Source organism: Lampetra fluviatilis, chromosome 57, assembly GCF_964198595.1.
Source record: "Lampetra fluviatilis chromosome 57, kcLamFluv1.1, whole genome shotgun sequence".
In the NCBI taxonomy this organism is placed as follows: Eukaryota; Metazoa; Chordata; class Hyperoartia; order Petromyzontiformes; family Petromyzontidae; genus Lampetra; species Lampetra fluviatilis.
Window position 1 is genome coordinate 1,517,545 of NC_136331.1, and position 14,508 is coordinate 1,532,052.

At 63.9% G+C, this 14,508-nt stretch overlaps 1 protein-coding gene across 4 annotated transcripts in view; it reads right to left on the reverse strand.

The window, feature by feature from the left end:
* LOC144950247 (uncharacterized) overlaps nucleotides 1–14,508 on the reverse strand; it is a 50,359-nt gene continuing 35,851 nt past the window's right edge. For all 4 annotated transcript variants that reach the window (XM_078880306.1, XM_078880304.1, XM_078880307.1 and 1 more), the window contains 11 exons: nucleotides 12,549–12,725; nucleotides 11,919–12,187; nucleotides 11,374–11,501; nucleotides 10,786–10,902; nucleotides 9,103–9,225; nucleotides 8,438–8,530; nucleotides 5,297–5,627; nucleotides 3,863–3,984; nucleotides 2,839–2,907; nucleotides 1,498–1,648; nucleotides 1–972 (listed from right to left, as the gene is read on the reverse strand). In XM_078880306.1, the coding sequence (XP_078736432.1) occupies nucleotides 436–972; nucleotides 1,498–1,648; nucleotides 2,839–2,907; nucleotides 3,863–3,984; nucleotides 5,297–5,627; nucleotides 8,438–8,530; nucleotides 9,103–9,225; nucleotides 10,786–10,902; nucleotides 11,374–11,501; nucleotides 11,919–12,187; nucleotides 12,549–12,725 (2,117 nt within the window). In that variant the 3' untranslated portion in view covers nucleotides 1–435. The remainder of the gene's footprint in view (nucleotides 973–1,497; nucleotides 1,649–2,838; nucleotides 2,908–3,862; nucleotides 3,985–5,296; nucleotides 5,628–8,437; nucleotides 8,531–9,102; nucleotides 9,226–10,785; nucleotides 10,903–11,373; nucleotides 11,502–11,918; nucleotides 12,188–12,548; nucleotides 12,726–14,508) is intronic.

A 14,508-nucleotide genomic window follows, 5' to 3' on the forward strand; every position in this document is an offset into this window, starting at 1 on the left:
GCCAACAATACCATGCCGGGCCGCCTTCGTCTCCCCAGTGCTGATATTCACACACTGCACCAGGTGCTCATTTGAGGCTGAGTCAACCTATGGGAGGCACAGGACTGGTTCAGTTGGAATGAAGCTCGGTTCGTCGTGTTCCTAGCACGGCGCGCCGACTGCTGCGCCACCGCTCCCCACTCACACGCGCATTCATACCCTCGCACGCACGCACGCACGCGCGCATTCACACTCTCGCACGCGCGCGTGCATTCATACTCTCGCACGCACGCGCGCATTCACACTCTCGCACGCGCGCGTGCATTCATACTCTCGCACGCGCGCGTGCATTCATACTCTCGCACGCGCGCGTGCATTCATACTCTCGCACGCGCGCGCGCAGTCACACTCTCGCACGCGCGCCGACGCGCAACCACGCACACCGCACAACCGCCGTCACGTCTCGACGCCGAACTTTTTGTGCTCCGACTCGTCCGTCGTCGACGACGAGGAATCCGAACCTCGAACCAGCCCCCCCTCCTCCTCCTCCATCATGAACTCCAGCTCACAGTCGTTGGACGACTCCACCACCCGCTCCTCCTCCTCCTTCTCCTCCTCCTCGTCCTCCCGCTCCTCGGGCTCCGACATCGTCATCTCCTCATCGGCCTCCTCCTCCTCCCGATCCCCTCTCTCTTCCCCACTTCTCCTCCGCCGCGAGTCCCCCGCGGGCTGCTGCTGCTGCCCCTCGCCCGAGTCTCCCTCCCTCCGGGGCGCCCCGCACGCGTCCCCGTTGGCCTCGGGGCTCGGAGCGCCGGAGGAGTTGGGGGTGGCGTGCCGAGGTGAGCGGTCGCGCGGCACCGTGCGGGGTGCACGCCGCAGCTGGTGGTGAAGCAGCAGGATGAGCTGCTGCAACTCCTCGCGTTTGCGCTTGACGCGCTCCTGCGGAAACCAGTTCTCCAGCTGCAGCGGCAGCTCGAAGGACGTGACGGGGCTCTGGGGGAGAGGGACGCGGTGCGGGAGGAGAAGGGTCGATTAAGAGCCACTCGTGCAACTATAATCGACTACTTTTGTGTTGGCTGCGAGGATCGTTCCGCAACTCGCCACTCGGTGCGATGAAACAAGAACAATTGGCTGGGCTGGGTCGGGTGGTGGAGGGTCTTACGAGACAGTCTGTTAAGGCTATAGATGGGATCTTTGTCTCGTGTGTGTTTGTGCGTGTACAGAGCGGGTACAGAGCTGGATGTGATGGAGCGCACGCAAGATTCATCAAGTGACGATGGCAAACTTCAATATGAGTGAGACACGGAAGGCACGACACTCACAGCACTCGCCACACTCAACTCACCACGCTGACCACACTGACCGCATTCACTACATCACACTCAACTCATCACACTAACAACAACACCTTCATCTCACCATTCACCACACTCAACTCACCACACTCACAACATCACATCCATCTCACCACACCCGACACACCACCCTCACCACCACCACCACGTGGGGTAGCAGTACCTCAAAGAAGCTTTCCACGTACTGCAGCAGGTACACGCCGCAGTCGCTGAAATTGTCCTGCTGCGGCACCTTGGGGCAGCAGTATCTCATGGAGTCCTTGGTGAAGGGCCGAGATTCCCCTCGGCGGACGAACCACTCCACCTCAAGGTACCTGCCCAGAAGCCAAAGCGAGTTCCCGCTCAACCGAGTGCCGGGTCATTGGTGTGCGCATCCCCGTGTCTACGTACGTAAGCTGTGCGTACGCACGCACGTGCGTCGAACCTCTTTAGCACCGTACGTAGCCGACTGCTGCAAAGCCAGTGGTGGAAATTCCACAACGAGGCATTGACGTGCGCATCCTCCTGTTTACGTATGTACGTTGTATGTACGTACGTACGTACGTGTGTTCAACTTCTTTCGCATCGTACGTAGCCGGCCGTGCAAGGCCAGTGCTGGAAATTCCTCATTCCTATGGCGGGGGAAAAGTCCATGCAAAGGACAACCCTTCACTGAGCTATAGCGACTCGTTTTCAGGAGGGTCCTGCCAAGAGTTGGGAGGCGTTGATGCTTCCTGCTGCTGCTGCATCTCAATTGAGTAATTTGCGGGTAATATTTCAGCATTGGAATGTTTCGGCCAATACAGTCATATTGTGTGTGTGTGTGTTTAGCCGTGGGAGGAAACCGGAGAACCCGGAGGGAACGCACACAGAACAGTGGGAGAGACACAGAACACACAGACAGAGATGCGCCCGAGTCTGTAATGGAACCCAGGAGATTCCTAAACTAAACTAAAAATAAACTTTTTTTTGTTTACCAGGTGAGGCCCATTGAGCTGTAACAGCTTTTTCAGAAGCGAAGTGGGTTATCACGTGGACATTAACAGCAGCAGCCAAATACGTCGATTCTAAACGTGGAGGGAAAGACTGGAGAACCTGGAGAAAAATCCACGCGACCACGGGGAGAGAGAGAGACACGCAGACTCCGAATATACAGCAGCAGGCGTCAGGGTCGGGATCGAACCCACGACCTCCTGTAGACCAGGCGAGGTAGTTAACATCTCCTAGCCACCGTGATGATGATGAGAGAGACGCAAACCCCAAATATACAGCAGCAGGTGTCAGGGTCGGGATCGAACCCACGACCTCCTGTAGACCAGGCGAGGTAGTTAACATCTCGCCGCCGCGGCACCCTCTCTCGTGTGTGTGTTACCACCGTGCCACCACCCTGTCGCTGCAAACGACGGGTCCGGGTCAACCACCCGCTCTCCCGCCGAGCGCTGCCGAGCCGCCGACGGCGCGGCATGGCACGGCGTGGTGCGGCGCGGTGGGGGAAGAGACCCGCGGCCGCCCGAGCGCCACTCACTCGCGCAGCGTCTTGGCGACCGCGTTGCGACACGAGCCCTTGAGGGAGTCCATGATGACGATGCAGGGCCTGCGCACACAAAGACAAAGATTCCCCGCCCCCCGTGTAGCCTTAGCGGACTGCTGGGGCAAGTGTTGTGCAGCATCTATGAAGGCCGGCACGGCTCACGAGGGGGTGGGTGGCCAGCACCACGCCCGGCCTCCTTTGTCTCCCCAGTGGCGATGTTTACACACCGCATCAGGTACTCATTTGAGGCGGAGTCGACCTAGGGGAGACACAGGACCGCTTCAGATAATTGTCACTGGTGTTGGCTGTGAGCGGGAATCGAACTGGGGTCGCCGGGTTTGTAACTCCGCACGCACAGCGAGGACGCCCGAGTTTGGAATCGAACCCAGGCCGAACCCTTATTGCTGTGAGCCCACGGGTGTTACCACTGGGCAACCCCTGACCACCCTCTCCCCGTTCCGAGACGTCTGCAAGTTGCAGGGTGGGCGTCTCCGCTCACTGACGAATCTCCGAACGCGCGAGCGGCTTGGCGTTCATTTCATTTACAGGAGGCGTAGTAGTAGCAGTAGCAGCAGTAGCAGCAGTAGCAGCAGCGCAGTTGTTGTAGTAGGTTTTTACACTTTCAACTGGTACAAAACTGACAATAACCACAACACAAGCAGTCAAAATGCAAACAAAAAGAAACAACTCTGATAATGATATGCACTGTCCATATTATTATCATTATCAGAGTTGTTTCTTTTTGTTTGCATTTTGACTGCTTGTGCTGTGGTTATTGCAAACATGATCCCTTGTATAAAGGTGTCAGTTTAGTACCAGTTGAAAGGGTAAAAACCTACTACTATATTTTGCCACTGGTAAAGGAGATGTCTCATAGAGCCTCGGTACCGATAAAGTCGTTCTGCTCGGCGACGTACACGCGAGTCGTCGGAATGGCGAAGGGTTAGCCGGGTCGACGCGGTGCGCTCGGCGAGCTCGTCGCGGGCCGCACGACCATCGCGGCACCGGCGTCACTCACTGCTTGCAGACGGTGTCCGCGTCGCGCTGGCAGCGTCCCGAGGTGCGTGCCGCTGGGACGACGCCGTTACGCGCGGGACGCTGCCCCCCCTCCTCGCTCTCCCCCACCTCCTCGCCCGAGTCCTGGACAGGGGGCGACACGCCCACGTCATCGTCGTCGTCACTGGCCCAGGGCAGAGAAGTGTGACTCGCAGCATTGTGGGCGACGTGGTGGAGAAGAGCGATGCGGTGAAGGTGAGCGATGCGGTGAAGGTGAGCGGCTCGGTGAAGGTGAGCGATGCGGTGAAGGCGAGCGATGCGGTGAAGGCGAGCGACGCGGTGAAGGTGAGCGATGCGGTGAAGGTGAGCGATGCGGTGAAGGTGAGCGGCTCGGTGAAGGTGAGCGATGCGGTGAAGGCGAGCGATGCGGTGAAGGCGAGCGACGCGGTGAAGGTGAGCGATGCGGTGAAGGCGAGCGATGCGGTGAAGGCGAGCGACGCGGTGAAGGTGAGCGATGCGGTGAAGGTGAGCGATGCGGTGAAGGCGAGCGATGCGGTGAAGGTGAGCGGCTCGGTGAAGGTGAGCGATGCGGTGAAGGCGAGCGGCTCGGTGAAGGCGAGCGACGCGGTGAAGGTGAGCGATGCGGTGAAGGCGAGCGGCTCGGTGAAGGCGAGCGGCTTGGTGAAGGTGAGCGATGCGGTGAAGGTGAGCGATGCGGTAAAGGTGAGCGATGCGGTGAAGGTGAGCGATGCGGTGAAGGTGAGCGATGCGGTAAAGGTGAGCGATGCGGTGAAGGTGAGCGATGCGGTGAAGGCGAGCGATGCGGTGAAGGTGAGCGGCTCGGTGAAGGTGAGCGGCTCGGTGAAGGTGAGCGGCTCGGTGAAGGTGAGCGATGCGGTGAAGGCGAGCGGCTTGGTGAAGGTGAGCGGCTCGGTGAAGGTGAGCGATGCGGTGAAGGCGAGCGGCTCGGTGAAGGCGAGCGACGCGGTGAAGGTGAGCGATGCGGTGAAGGTGAGCGATGCGGTGAAGGTGAGCGATGCGGTGAAGGTGAGCGATGCGGTGAAGGCGAGCGGCTCGGTGAAGGCGAGCGATGCGGTGAAGGTGAGCGGCTCGGTGAAGGTGAGCGGCTCGGTGAAGGTGAGCGATGCGGTGAAGGTGAGCGATGCGGTGAAGGCGAGCGGCTCGGTGAAGGCGAGCGACGCGGTGAAGGTGAGCGATGCGGTGAAGGCGAGCGGCTCGGTGAAGGCGAGCGGCTTGGTGAAGGTGAGCGATGCGGTGAAGGTGAGCGATGCGGTAAAGGTGAGCGATGCGGTGAAGGTGAGCGATGCGGTGAAGGTGAGCGATGCGGTAAAGGTGAGCGATGCGGTGAAGGCGAGCGACTCGGTGAAGGTGAGCGATGCGGTGAAGGTGAGCGATGCGGTGAAGGTGAGCGATGCGGTGAAGGCGAGCGACTCACGTTGTTGGGCGAGTGCTCCAGGCTTATCGTCTGCTGCATCAGCTGCTCTGTGGTGTCATCCGACCCGGCCTGGCTCTCCGTCTCTCCGTCCTCCTCCTCTGCGACCTTCGACCCATCAAACACCTCCACCCTGGTGGGGGCAGCATTGCTGCTGTTGCTGCTGCTGTTGCTGCTGCTGCTGTTGCTGCCGTTGTTGTTGGTGGGGGTGATGGTGGTGCCGCCCTGCTTGCCGCTGCTGTTGCTGGCTGCGAAGGCGAGGCTCTTAGCCTTTGGGACGTAGCACTTTCCCTGGAGCCCAGGGAAGCAAATGATGGCCAGGAACCAGTGGGAACTGTACAGAGACACACAGACACACAAACAAGCTCGTCCCCACGCCCGTCCCCACGCCCGTCCCCACCACTCGTCCCCACGCTCGTCCCCACGCCCGTCCCCACCACTCGTCCCCACCACTCGTCCCCACGCCCGTCCCCACGCCCGTCCCCACCACTCGTCCCCACCACTCGTCCCACCGCCCGTCCCCACGCCCGTCCCCACCACTCGTCCCCACGCTCGTCCCCACGCCCGTCCCCACCACTCGTCCCCACGCCCGTCCCCACGCCCGTCCCCACCACTCGTCCCCACCACTCGTCCCCACGCCCGTCCCCACGCCCGTCCCCACCACTCGTCCCACCGCCCGTCCCCACGCCCGTCCCCACCACTCGTCCCCACGCTCGTCCCCACGCCCGTCCCCACCACTCGTCCCCACGCCCGTCCCCACGCCCGTCCCCACCACTCGTCCCCACCACTCGTCCCCACGCCCGTCCCCACCACTCGTCCCCACCACTCGTCCCCACCACTCGTCCCCACGCCCGTCCCCACCACTCGTCCCCACGCTCGTCCCCACGCCCGTCCCCACCACTCGTCCCCACCACTCGTCCCCACGCCCGTCCCCACCACTCGTCCCCACGCCCGTCCCCACCACTCGTCCCCACGCTCGTCCCCACGCCCGTCCCCACCACTCGTCCCCACCACTCGTCCCCACGCCCGTCCCCACCACTCGTCCCCACCACTCGTCCCCACGCCCGTCCCCACCACTCGTCCCCACGCCCGTCCCCACGCCCGTCCCCACCACTCGTCCCCACGCCCGTCCCCACGCCCGTCCCCACCACTCGTCCCCACCACTCGTCCCCACGCCCGTCCCCACGCCCGTCCCCACCACTCGTCCCCACCACTCGTCCCCACGCCCGTCCCCACGCCCGTCCCCACCACTCGTCCCCACCACTCGTCCCCACGCCCGTCCCCACGCCCGTCCCCACCACTCGTCCCACCGCCCGTCCCCACGCCCGTCCCCACCACTCGTCCCACGCCCGTCCCCACCACTCGTCCCCACGCCCGTCCCCACCACTCGTCCCCACGCTCGTCCCCACGCCCGTCCCCACCACTCGTCCCCACGCCCGTCCCCACCACTCGTCCCCACGCCCGTCCCCACCACTCGTCCCCACGCTCGTCCCCACGCCCGTCCCCACCACTCGTCCCCACCACTCGTCCCCACGCCCGTCCCCACCACTCGTCCCCACCACTCGTCCCCACGCCCGTCCCCACCACTCGTCCCCACGCCCGTCCCCACGCCCGTCCCCACCACTCGTCCCCACGCCCGTCCCCACGCCCGTCCCCACCACTCGTCCCCACCACTCGTCCCCACGCCCGTCCCCACGCCCGTCCCCACCACTCGTCCCCACCACTCGTCCCCACGCCCGTCCCCACGCCCGTCCCCACCACTCGTCCCCACCACTCGTCCCCACGCCCGTCCCCACGCCCGTCCCCACCACTCGTCCCCACCACTCGTCCCCACGCCCGTCCCCACGCCCGTCCCCACCACTCGTCCCACCGCCCGTCCCCACGCCCGTCCCCACGCCCGTCCCCACCACTCGTCCCACCGCCCGTCCCCACCACTCGTCCCCACGCCCGTCCCCACGCCCGTCCCCACGCCCGTCCCCACCACTCGTCCCCACGCCCGTCCCCACCACTCGTCCCACCACTCGTCCCCACCACTCGTCCCCACGCCCGTCCCCACGCCCGTCCCCACGCCCGTCCCCACCACTCGTCCCCACGCCCGTCCCCACCACTCGTCCCACCGCCCGTCCCCACCACTCGTCCCCACCACTCGTCCCCACGCCCGTCCCCACGCCCGTCCCCACCACTCGTCCCACCGCCCGTCCCCACCACTCGTCCCCACCACTCGTCCCCACGCCCGTCCCCACCACTCGTCCCACGCCCGTCCCCACCACTCGTCCCACCGCCCGTCCCCACCACTCGTCCCCACCACTCGTCCCCACGCCCGTCCCCACGCCCGTCCCCACGCCCGTCCCCACCACTCGTCCCCACGCCCGTCCCCACCACTCGTCCCACCGCCCGTCCCCACCACTCGTCCCCACCACTCGTCCCCACGCCCGTCCCCACGCCCGTCCCCACGCCCGTCCCCACCACTCGTCCCCACGCCCGTCCCCACCACTCGTCCCCACCACTCGTCCCCACGCCCGTCCCCACGCCCGTCCCCACCACTCGTCCCCACGCCCGTCCCCACCACTCGTCCCCACGCCCGTCCCCACCACTCGTCCCCACGCCCGTCCCCACCACTCGTCCCCACCACTCGTCCCCACGCCCGTCCCCACGCCCGTCCCCACCACTCGTCCCCACGCCCGTCCCCACGCCCGTCCCCACCACTCGTCCCCACGCCCGTCCCCACGCCCGTCCCCACGCCCGTCCCCACCACTCGTCCCCACGCCCGTCCCCACCACTCGTCCCCACCACTCGTCCCCACCACTCGTCCCCACGCCCGTCCCCACCACTCGTCCCCACCACTCGTCCCCACGCCCGTCCCCACGCCCGTCCCCACCACTCGTCCCCACGCCCGTCCCCACGCCCGTCCCCACCACTCGTCCCCACGCCCGTCCCCACCACTCGTCCCCACCACTCGTCCCACCGCCCGTCCCCACGCCCGTCCCCACCACTCGTCCCACCGCCCGTCCCCACGCCCGTCCCCACTACTCGTCCCCACGCCCGTCCCCACTACTCGTCCCCACGCCCGTCCCCACGCCCGTCCCCACGCCCGTCCCCACGCTCGTCCCCACGCTCGTCCACACGCTCGTCCCCACCACTCACGTCTCGTTGATCGGTACGAAGACGAAGTCCTTGGCGAAGATGTCTACGTGGCGCGTCCAGGTTCGCACGCGCCGGTGCCTCCGCTGAGGCAGCCTGGGACGAGCACGTGGGGGGGGGGGGGGGCAAGCACGTCGGGGGGGGGGGGGGGGACGAGCACGTGGGAGGGGGGGCGAGCACGTCGGGGGGGGGGGGCGTGCACGCAGAAGGTCAATAAGACTCGCGGACAGCCTGCACGGCACACGAGGGGGTGGGTGGCCACGACCACGCCCGGCCGCCTTTGTCTCCCTAGTGTTGTTTTACATAATGCACCGGGTACTCATTTGAGGCTGAGTCGACCTAGGCAAGGTCCAGGACCGGTTCAGATAAGCGAGAATCGAACTCGGGCCACCGGGTTTGTAGCGCAGCGCTAACCGCTACACTAAATCTTGACTTGTAGCTTTCGTGACTGCAGGAATTCATATTATTTGGGTCTTTCGGTAAAGTCACATAGATAGGTTCAAAGAAAATAACAAAAAACTACGACGTTTCGATCGCCGCTTGTGTCGCGATCGAAAATGTCGAAGTCAAACACTGCCGCGCAGAGCACACACACACACGCTACCGCACACTCCGTCTCGGGGTGTGAGAAGGCCTGAGGGTCGGTCGGGGGGGGGGGAGAAGCTCACGTGAGGCCGGCCGCCTCCTCTGAGTGGCTCTTGTCGCGCTGGTTGAGTCGCTTGTAAAAGAAGGAGCTGAAGATATGGATCTTTTCAGAGTCGGCCTTGGCCAACTTCTCCATCACCAGGTACCTGGGTCGGCGGCGCGCACAGGAAACGTGACGTACGCCACACACACACAGCAGACGCAGCACAACAAACGTGACGCACGCCACACACACGCAGCACACACAACACGACAAACGTGACGCACGCCACACACACGCAGCACACACAACACGACAAACGTGACGCACGCCACACACACACAGCACACACAGCACGACAAACGTGACGCACGCCACACACACACAGCACACACAACACGACAAACGTGACGCACGCCACACACACACAGCACACACAACACGACAAACGTGACGCACGCCACACACACGCAGCACACACAACACGACAAACGTGACGCACGCCACACACACACAGCACACACAGCACGACAAACGTGACGCACGCCGCACACACACAGCACGACAAACGTGACGCACGCCACACACACGCAGCACACACAACACGACAAACGTGACGCACGCCACACACACGCAGCACACACAACACGACAAACGTGACGCACGCCACACACACACAGCACACACAGCACGACAAACGTGACGCACGCCACACACACACAGCACACACAGCACGACAAACGTGACGCACGCCACACACACACAGCACACACAACACGACAAACGTGACGCACGCCACACACACGCAGCACACACAACACGACAAATGTGACGCACGCCACACACACACAGCACACACAGCACGACAAACGTGACGCACGCCGCACACACACAGCACACACAGCACGACAAACGTGACGCACGCCACACACACACAGCACACACAGCACGACAAACGTGACGCACGCCGCACACACACAGCACACACAGCACACACAGCACACACAACACGACAAACGTGACGCACGCCGCACACACACAGCACACACAGCACACACAGCACACGCAGCACACACAACACGACAAACGTGACGCACGCCGCACACACACAGCACACGCAGCACGCCAAACGTGACGCACGCCGCACACACACAGCACGACAAACGTGACGCACGCCGCACACACACAGCACACACAGCACACACAGCACACACAGCACACGCAGCACGCCAAACGTGACGCACGCCACACACACACAGCACACACAACACGACAAACGTGACGCACGCCGCACACAGCAGAGACCATCAACGCTGCACTGCCCGTGGAACCCGGGTGGTTCATCGCCCGCGATCTCGGCGCTGTGATCCCTGAGCTGCCGGCCCTCCTGCATAGGCCGAGGTCTTGACGCTCACTCCGCCGCTGCTGATTCTGCTGCCGCTTCTGCCGACACTTCTTCTGCTGCTGCTGCTTTTACTGCTGCAGCTTCTGCTACATCCGCTGCCCCTGCAGCATCTGCGACTGCTGCTACTCCTGCTGCTGCTACTACTGCTGCTACTGCTGCTGCTGCTGCTGCTACTACTGCTGCTACTGCTGCTGCTACTGCTGCTACTACTGCTGCTACTACTGCTGCTTCTGCTGCTACTACTGCTGCTGCTTCTGCTACTACCACTGCTGCTACTTCTACAGCTGCTTCTGCAGCTTCTGCCGCTGCCGTGCCGCTCACTTGAGATAGAAATCGATGATGACGTCGTTGAGGAACTCTCCCGGGTTGAGGCAGGAGAGGTCCTCGCTCGTCACACTGATGGCGCCCTTGGCGGGTGGCGGAGGGAACACCACGAGCCTGGAGAGCAAACGGGGCGGGGTAGAGCACGCGGGGCGACGCACGTGCCTCCGTGTTAGTGCCGTCGCGGTGTTTGTAAGTACGTACGTTGAACTTCCGTCTCACCGCACACGTTGCCAACCGTCGCAATCGGCGGTGCGGCACCGCACTGGTGGCGGTGCGGCACCGCACTGGTTGCGGTGCGGTGTGGTCGGAGCCGCCCCTAGGGGGGCACTCGGCGGATCGGGGGCGACCGCTCCGGGCCCCGCGCTTCGACGTCACGGTGTCGGACGGAATAATTCCGGGTAGTTTGAAGGCGTCTCTCGGGGGAGATGGGGGCGGGGGACCCACACGGTGTGATTTTCCCCAGGCCCGAAACACCCCCTCCTAGGGCCGGCCCTGGTGGCGATGATTTTGGCGGTGGCGGTGCCACGTCGGTGTTCGTCGTTCTGTGTCGGGTCGCGTGCGGCCGTGCTCGGCGGTGAAACTGACTTCTCCACGGTCACCGAGAAGCCGTCGGCGCCGGTCGGCGAGGCGCTCGCGCTGCTCGCGCTGCTCGTGCTGACGGCGATCCTCCGCGTGGTGCGCAGCTGGTACGACGGGAGCGTGCAGACGGGCGCCTGCGTACGCGGCAAAAGAGACGGAGAAAGACCCCCCCCGGGGGAGGGGGGCAAAAGTGCCATTGGCGAGCGCCGGTGAGAATGCCGGCAACGGCACACGAGGGGGTGGGGTTGATCGGCACCGCGTCCGGGCCGCGGCCGCCTTCGTCTCCCCAATGACGACGTTTTGCATCGCCGTGCCAGCTGCTCATTTGAAGCCGAGTCGACCTAGGGGAGGCCCAGAACCGATTTTACATGCTGCGCCAGGCACTCGGTAAAAGAGGGGGTGGGGGGCACAGGGAATGTTGACCTAAGGCAGTGCACCTAGCCTGGCACAGGGTACTGTGGCCATTGGAGGAAGGTGGGGAGGGGTGGGGAGGTGAGTGGGCACAGCGTCGCCCAAACCCCGCTCTCGCTCCGCAGGCCCCCCCCCCGCACCTTGCGACCAGCGGCGGGCGACGGGGCTCCGTCGTCGGCGGGCGACGAGGAGGCGAGGCCCTCGTCGGCCGCGGCGGGGCCCGCCGGCTCGGCGGTGCCGGCGGTGCTCAGGATGAGCCTCTGGTTAGCCTCGATGGTCTTGATCTGCCGGCAGAATCCCCGGATGCTGTTGCGGCATCCGACGGCTTCCATGAGGGTTTTCAGCTCCTTCTGGGCCGGATACTCGGGGTAGCTGTCCAGCACCAGGATGATGTACATCTCCCTGGGGTCTACAAAGACACAGACCCCCCACCACCATCACCACCATCACCACGACAATCCGTAAACCCTTCACGGACTGTTGGGACGAGCGCTGTTAGCGAGTGCCGGCACTTGGCAAGGCCGGCGCGGGTTGGGTGGGTCAGCGTCACGCCGGGCCAAATTTGTCTCCCCAGTGGCAACGTTCACATATCGCGCCGGGTACTCATTTAAGGTTGAGTCGACCTTGGCGAGGCCCGGGACTATCATTTGTCGAAGGTGTTACTCGTGAATGGGAATAAAACTCGGGTCACCAGGTACAAAGTGCAGGGCGCCAACCGCTGACCCACTGCTCACCGGGCTCTACACACACACGTCTCCGCCTTCACTCACCGTTGCCCGCCGGGTTGAACCATTCCTGCTTGTCGCGGCTCATGTTCAGCTGGTGGCAGAAGCGGTGCGCGGCGACGGATGTGGTCTGGATGAAGAGCATGGAGCACGTGCGGCTGAATGCCATCTCGAACGACGTGAGCTCCCTGGCGGCCAACGTCAGGGCCTCCGCCTTCATGTCTGTGGAACGAGAACCATGTGTGTCAGTGTGTGTGTCAGTGTGTGTGTCAGTGTGTGTGTGTCAGTGTGTGTGCGTGTCAGTGTGCGTGCGTGTCAGTGTGCGCGCGTGTCAGTGCGCGTGTCAGTGCGCGTGTCAGTGCGCGTGTCAGTGCGCGTGTCAGTGCCTGTCGTCAGTGCACGTGTCAGTGCGCGTGTCAGTGCGCGTGTCAGTGCGCGTGTCAGTGCACGTGTCAGTGCGCGTCAGTGCGCGTGTCAGTGCACGTGTCAGTGCGCGTGTCAGTGCGCGTGTCAGTGCGCGTGTCAGTGCGCGTGTCAGTGCGCGTGTCAGTGCACGTGTCAGTGCGCGTGTCAGTGCACGTGTCAGTGCGCGTGTCAGTGCGCGTGTCAGTGCACGTGTCAGTGCACGTGTCAGTGCGTGTGTCAGTGCACGTGTCAGTGCACGTGTCAGTGCGCGTGTCAGTGCGTGTCGTCAGTGCTCTTGTCAGTGCGCGTGTCAGTGCGCGTGTCAGTGCGCGTGTCAGTGCGCGTGTCAGTGCGCGTGTCAGTGCGCGTGTCAGTGCGCGTGTCGTCAGTGCTCTTGTCAGTGCACGTGTCAGTGCACGTGTCAGTGCGCGTGTCAGTGCCTGTCGTCAGTGCACGTGTCAGTGCACGTGTCAGTGCACGTGTCAGTGCGCGTGTCAGTGCACGTGTCAGTGCGCGTCAGTGCGCGTGTCAGTGCGCGTGTCAGTGCCTGTCGTCAGTGCACGTGTCAGTGCACGTGTCAGTGCGCGTGTCAGTGCGCGTGTCAGTGCACGTGTCAGTGCGTGTCGTCAGTGCTCTTGTCAGTGCGCGTGTCAGTGCGCGTGTCAGTGCGCGTGTCAGTGCGCGTGTCAGTGCGCGTGTCAGTGCGCGTGTCAGTGCGCGTGTCAGTGCGCGTGTCAGTGCGCGTCAGTGCGTGTCGTCAGTGCTCTTGTCAGTGCGCGTGTCAGTGCGTGTCGTCAGTGCCTGTCGTCAGTGCGCGTGTCAGTGCGCGTGTCAGTGCGCGTGTCAGTGCGCGTGTCAGTGCCCGTGTCAGTGCGCGTGTCAGTGCGCGTGTCAGTGCGCGTGTCAGTGCGCGTGTCAGTGCGCGTGTCAGTGCGCGTGTCAGTGCGCGTGTCAGTGCACGTGTCAGTGCGCGTGTCAGTGCACGTGTCAGTGCGCGTGTCAGTGCGCGTGTCAGTGCACGTGTCAGTGCGCGTGTCAGTGCGCGTGTCAGTGCACGTGTCAGTGCACGTGTCAGTGCGCGTGTCAGTGCGTGTCGTCAGTGCTCTTGTCAGTGCACGTGTCAGTGCGCGTGTCAGTGCGCGTGTCAGTGCGCGTGTCGTCAGTGCTCTTGTCAGTGCACGTGTCAGTGCGCGTGTCAGTGCGCGTGTCAGTGCGCGTGTCGTCAGTGCTCTTGTCAGTGCACGTGTCAGTGCGCGTGTCAGTGCGCGTGTCAGTGCCTGTCGTCAGTGCACGTGTCAGTGCACGTGTCAGTGCGCGTGTCAGTGCGCGTGTCAGTGCGCGTGTCAGTGCGCGTGTCAGTGCGCGTGTCAGTGCGCGTGTCAGTGCCTGTCGTCAGTGCACGTGTCAGTGCGCGTGTCAGTGCGCGTGTCAGTGCGCGTGTCAGTGCACGTGTCAGTGCGTGTCGTCAGTGCTCTTGTCAGTGCGCGTGTCAGTGCGCGTGTCAGTGCGCGTGTCAGTGCGCGTGTCAGTGCGCGTGTCAGTGCGCGTGTCAGTGCGCGTGTCAGTGCGCGTCGTCAGTGCGTGTCGTCAGTGCTCTTGT